General features: G+C 46.1%; 1 protein-coding gene across 1 annotated transcript in view; it reads left to right on the top strand.

Annotated features, from left to right (window-relative positions):
* Positions 1-866: 866 nt before the first annotated feature.
* Positions 867-6,426, top strand: part of LOC124551046 (apoptosis-stimulating of p53 protein 2-like) — a 454,884-nt gene continuing 449,324 nt past the window's right edge. Inside the window, exon 1 of the mRNA XM_047125910.1 lies at positions 867-911. Within this exon, the coding sequence (XP_046981866.1) occupies positions 873-911 (39 nt within the window). The 5' untranslated portion in view covers positions 867-872. The remainder of the gene's footprint in view (positions 912-6,426) is intronic.

Here is a 6,426-nt window from a genome sequence, read left to right as displayed (position 1 = left end):
ACTAAACGAAACACTCACCCACGCCCCAAATACACACATACGACACAACTGTTACATATCCACCTGAGCGCGCAGAGGAAGAACACCCTTTCTGACGGACGGGCTGACCCCAACCTTTGGGATATCCGAACCAACAGTGCCATGCGACGTTTACATTTATACTTGCCATGCTGTTTGGTATAACGCATCGGTGAGCACAATAACGTTAATTACAGAGCTTAGCAATCACTGCTGACGTACACTGATTGTTGAATAAGCCAGTTTCGACTCTTGAGTCATTTTCAACAGCCAATTCTAGTTCTTAGCCCATGGCTCCGCCACTATGTAGTAGCATACAACGGGGCCATTGGCAGATTGATTTATACTGATATCACTCGTTCATATAATAAAAAGAGTTTCAATTATTGCTTACGAACTTCGGTTGTAGAATTTTACCTTGACGTAGAACGAAAATGGATTGTCGGAAATATGACTGAATTTTTTTTTTCCATTTTATATGAAGAGTCCGTCCCGATGTGTAATATATATGCCGGCCGCGGTGGCCGTGCGGTTCTAGGCGCTCCAGTCCGGAGCCGCGCTGCTGCTATGGTCGCAGGTTCGAATCCTGCCTCGGGCATGGGTGTGTGTGATGTCCCACAGCAGTTGAGTCCCATAGTGCTCAGAGCCGTTTGAACCATTTTTTTGTAATATATATATATATATATATATATATATATATATATATATATGTGTGTGTGTGTGTGTGTGTGTGTGTGTGTGTGTGTGTGTTGACTGAATTATACATGAAAATACATCGAATAGTAGTTTATGTTACTTGTTTGATAGATGACTGTCAACAATTTTTTCTCTCTTTGTTTCAGGTACGTTGCACTATGACGATGCCGTATGCTTCCTTGTTGCTACACATACAGGTTACAACCATTTTTTTAGTCATACTTTACTTGTTACGAATGAATGTAACAATAGTGCATTTTTTTTTTTTTTGATTCTGTGTGTTAGTGCGCTCTGCAAAGGTTTTAAACTCTTTTCTCAGTTTACCTTCTTCTCGCCTGATATGTCATGTAGAGCTGTTCGATATCGTATGTATTTGTTACTGAATAACGAGTATTCCACGAGAGTCAAAGCAATGTTTCGTTGCTTACCGGATCGCTTCGTTACTCGCATGATATCTTTCTCACACCCATTTCGTGTCCGACCCGGGACAACTCGGAAGATCGGAGAAGAACGCAGCATGTCATTCTCAATGGAGAGAAGTCTACCGAAGTAAGAGTGATTTCAGGTGTGCCGCAGGGGAGTGTCTTAGGACCGTTGCAATTCACAATATATATAAATCACCTTGTGGATAACATCGGAGGTTCACTGAGGCTTTTTGCGGATGATGATTTAGTGAATCGAGAGGTTGTAACAGTGGAAAATTGTACTGAAATGCAGGAGGATCTACAGCGAATTGTCGCATGGTGCAGGGAATGGCAATTGAATCTCAATGTAGACAAATGTAATGTGCTGCGAATACATAGAAAGAAAGATCCTTTGTCAGTTAGCTACAATATAGCAGGTCAGCAACTGGAAGCAGTTAATTCCATAAATTATCTGGGAGTAAGCATTAGGAGTGATTTTAAATGGAATGCACGTATAAAATTAATTGTCGGTAAAGCAGATGTCAGACTGTGATTCATTGGAAGAATCCTAAGGAAATGCAATCCGAAAACAAAGGAAGTAGGTTACAGTACGCTTGTTCGCCCACTGTTTGAATACTGCTCACCAGTGTGGGATCCGTACCAGATAGGGTTGATAGAAGAGACAGAGAAGATCCAACGGAGAGCAGCGCGCTTCGTTACAGGATCATTTGGTAATCGCGAAAGCGTTACGTAGATGATAGATAAACTCCAGTGGAAGACTGCAAGAGAGACGCTGAGTAGCTCGGTACGGGCTTCTGTTGAAGTTTCGAGAACATACCTTTACCGAGGAGTCTAGCAGTATACTGCTCTTTAGTAGATTTGTTGCATCTTTCAAGTATTCTGCCAATAAATCGCAGTCTTTGGTTCGCCTTCCCCAAAACGTTTTCTGTGTGTTCTTTCCAATTTAAGTTGTTAAAATTGCAATTCCTAGGTATTTAGTTGAATTTGCTGGCCGCTGTGGCCGAGTGGTTCTAGGCCCTTCAGTCCGGAACCGCAATGCTGCTACGGTCGCAGGTTCCAATGCTGCCTCGGGCATGGATGTGTGTGATGTCCTTAGGTTAGTTAGGTTTAAGTAGTTCTAAGTCTAGGGGACTGATGACGTCAGAAGTCCCATAGTGCTTAGAGCCATTTGAACCATTTTTTTAGTTGAATTTATTTTTTAGATTTCATTAATTTATCAGGTAACCGTAGTTTAACGGATTCCTTTTACCAAAGAAAAAAAAAAGTTCAAATGTGTGTGAAATCTTATGGGACTTGACTGCTAACGTCATCAGTCCCTGAGCTTACACACTACTTAACCTAAATTATTCTAAGGACAAACACACACACACCCATGCCCGAGGGAGGACTCGAACCACCGCCGGGACCAGCCGCACTGTCTATGACTGCAGCGCCTCAGACCGTTCGGTTAATCCCGCATCCCGCACGGCTTATTTTACCAGTCATGTGGATGACCTCAGACTTCACATTATTTAAGGTCAACTGCCTATTTTGGAAACGTTTCTTTTCTAAATCGTTTTGCAATTCGTTGCCCGGCCGATGTGACCGGGCGGTTCTAGGCGCTTCATTCTGGAAGCGCGCGACCGCTACGGTCGCAGGTTCGAATCCTGCTTTGGGCATGGATGTCTGTGGTGTCCTTATGTTAGTTAAGTTTAAGTAGTTCTAAGTTCTAGGGGACTGATGATTTCAGATGTTGAGTCCTATAGTGCTCAGATCCATTGTTTGCAATTTGTTTTGATCTTCTGCTGACTTTACTAGTCGATAAAGAGCCTAAGTCCGAAAAGAGCCTAAGACGGCCACTCAGATTGACTGCTAAATTGTTTATATAGATATTCCCTTTTCGACTGGACGCGCACTGGACTATGAACGAGCGAGCGCGCTAGCTGCAGATGGGCAATCCTTTCCGGCAGCCACACGGACAGGGAACTTATAACCGGCGCGAAGCTAAACTTCTAGTTTCGATGCATAAGTCGAAATTCACCCCAAGTTTTTCTGTCTTCTTTGGTGCGTAAGATACCGTCATTTGAACTCAGCCGAACCTCTTTGAAACGCCGCGTACTGTTGAGGCACCGTGTACTGGCAGACAGCGCCGCCCAGCAGTTTGATTGAAAACAAAAGGCGGGGGTGAATTCTATTTCCAGTGACTCTGCGCGCCTGCCGTATGTACGCCGATATTGCGGCCGCAGTCGGACCGAGCGTTCTGCAAGGGGCCCGCCGCAGCACGCCAGCGATTCGGAAATCGACATCCGGTCTCAGAGTGTGTGCAGGCCTGGCGGATCAAAGCCGCGTGTGTGTCCCGAGAGCGCGGCCAGCCCGCGCTTTATAACATTTGGCGCGCGACCTTTGATGTGCACGACCGTAGCTCGCCGCGGCCCCCGTTTCGCTCAGAGCGCTGTGTTCGGCGCGCCAGGTTCCCATGGGCTCCACACCACTGAGGCCGGCTCGCGAGCCGCCGCACTAACGCATCATACAGACGGTTATTATCGGCACTAATCGTCTTTCGCCGAAAGAACACAGTGATTACAGTGTTAAAACAACGCCTGTTATCCGGTGACTGCGGCCGCGACATTGCGGGGGGGGGGGGGGGGGGGGGGACTGGCCAGGTGCGGGTAGGCCTCGCGCACTCAGGGATCTGTTCAAAATTAATTGTGTGTGTAAACAGTTCGTACATTCAGGGGACCGAGAATCCCGGCGAATTTTTTTCTATGCTTTATAGATCTTGAAAAGGCATATGAGCGGGTTCCTAGGAGGAGGTTATTGTCTGTTCTACGAGATTATGGAATAGGAGGCAAACTTTTGCAAGCAATTAAAGGTCTTTACATAGATAGTCAGGCAGCAGTTAGAGTTGACGGTAAATTGAGTTCGTGGTTCAGAGTAGTTTCAGTGGTAAGACAAGGCTGCAACAAGTCTCCACTGTTGTTCATATTATTTATGGATCATATGTTGAAGACAGTAGACTGGCTGGGTGAGATTAAGAAATGTGAACACAAAATAAGCAGTCTCGCATAAGCGGATGACTTAGTTGTGATGGCAGATTCGATTGAAAGTTTGCAAAGTAACATTTCAGAGCTAGATCAGAAATGTAAAGACTATGGTATGAAGATTAGCATCTTCAAAACGAAAGTAATGTCAGTGGGAAAGAAATATAAACGGATTGAGTGCCAAATAGGAGGAACAAAGTTAGAACAGGTGGACGGTTTCAAGTACTTAGGATGCATATTCTCACAGGATGGCAACATAGTGAAAGAACTGGAAGCGAGGTGTAGCAAGGCTAATGCAGTGAGCGCTCAGCTACGATCTACTCTCTTCTGCAAGAAGGAAGTCAGTACCAAGACTAAGTTATCTGTGCACCGTTCAATCTTTCGACCAACTTTGTTGTATGGGAGCGAAAGCTGGGTGGATTCAGGTTACCTTATCAACGAGGTTGAGGTTACGGATATGAAAATAGCTAGGATGATTGCAGGTACTAGTAGATGGGAACAATGGCAGGAGGGTGTCCACAACGAGGAAATAAAGGAAAAACTGGGAATGAACTCTATAGATGTAGCAGTCAGGGCGAAGTGGCTTAGATGGTGGGGTCATGTTACACGCATGGGAGAAGCAAGGTTACCCAAGTGACTCATGGGTTCAGCAGTAGAGGGTAGGAGGAGTCGGGGTAGACTAAGGAGAAGGCACCTGGATTCGATTAAGAATGATTTTGAACTAATAGGCTTAACATCAGAAGAGGCACCAATGTTAGCACTGAATAGGGGATTATGAAGGAATTTTATAAGGGGGACTATGCTCCAGACTGAACGCTGAAAGGTATAATCAGTCTTAAATGATGATGGTGATGATGATGTTCGACATAGATTCCAGTAAGTTATCGGTCCCAGGGATTTTAAGACTTTCGATAATTTAAATTTAAAGTCGGTTGACAAATGACAAAAGGATAATTTTTTATATAAATACAAAGTAGCAATTTTCTGAGTTTATCCTTTAGTTGTACTGTGAAACCTTCCTTCTTAGCAAATTTCCTGATACTGCGCCAAGGGGACGTACGCTGTAGGTTTGGATGAGCTAGTTTTCGAGTACCAAAATAGATGGCATAAATCGCCGCTCCTTTTGATTGCACTGACTTAACTAAAGAGCCAAAGGAACTGGTACGCCTGTGTAATATCGTGTAGAGCCCCCGCGAGCTCGGAGATGTGCCGCAGCACGACGTGGCATGGACTCGACTAATGTCCGAAGTAGTGCTGGAGGGAAATGGCACCATGAATCCTGCAGCGGTGTCCATAAATCCGTAAGAGTACGAGAGGGTGGAAATCTATTCTAAACAGCACGTTGCAAGGCTTCCCAGATGTGGTCAATAATGTTCGTGTCTGGAGAGCTTGGTGACCAGCGGAGTGCCTGCCACTGTGTAACAATTCTGGACTTGTGGGGTGTCGCATTGTCCCGCTGGAATTGCCTAAGGCCGTCGGAATGCACAGTGAATATGAATCGACGCAGGTCATCAGACAGGATGCTTACACACGCGTCACCTGTCAGAGACGCATATAGACGGATCAGGGGTCGCATATCACTCCAACTGCACACGCCCCACACCATTACAGAGCCTCCACCAGCTTGGACAGTCCCCTGCGCACATGCATCGTCCATGTATTCATAAGCTTGTTTCCGTACTCGTACACGTCCATCCGCTCGATATAATTTGAAACGAGTCTTGTCCGACCAGGCAACATGTTTCCAGTCATCAACAGTCCAATGTCGGTGTTGACGGGCCCAGGCGAGGCGTAAAGCTTTGTGTCGTGCTGTCTTTATCAGGAGTACACGAGTGGGCCTTCGGCTCCGAAGGCCCATATCGATGATGTTTCGTTGAATGGTTCGCACGCTGACACTTGTTGGTGGGCCAGTATTGAAATCTGCAGCACATTAATGTGACCACCGCCTATGGTCGACGTCAACGTGCAATAACCACTCACAGACAGCAGGTAGCAGCAGTAGCAGTGGAGGGTGTATAAAACGTATCGGGCGGGGGGGGGGGGGGGGGGGGCGGACGCGGTAAACAGTGCGGTCGTTGTCACAAATCGGAAACCGAGCATGATCACTGGAAGGGTGGAAGCATTTCCCAAACAGCTAAGTTTGTAAACTGTTCGCGTATCGCCATGGTTAAAGTGAGGGATGTATGACGGCTACAGAGATGTGTACGAGCGAATAGACTGACTGTTAAGGAGCTCGCCGCTCGGGTGAACCAAGGGGCTACCAACAG

The sequence above is a fragment of the Schistocerca americana genome, chromosome 9 (genome assembly GCF_021461395.2).
Source record: "Schistocerca americana isolate TAMUIC-IGC-003095 chromosome 9, iqSchAmer2.1, whole genome shotgun sequence".
In the NCBI taxonomy this organism is placed as follows: domain Eukaryota; kingdom Metazoa; phylum Arthropoda; class Insecta; order Orthoptera; family Acrididae; genus Schistocerca; species Schistocerca americana.
This window is presented reverse-complemented; position numbering and strand designations above follow the sequence as displayed.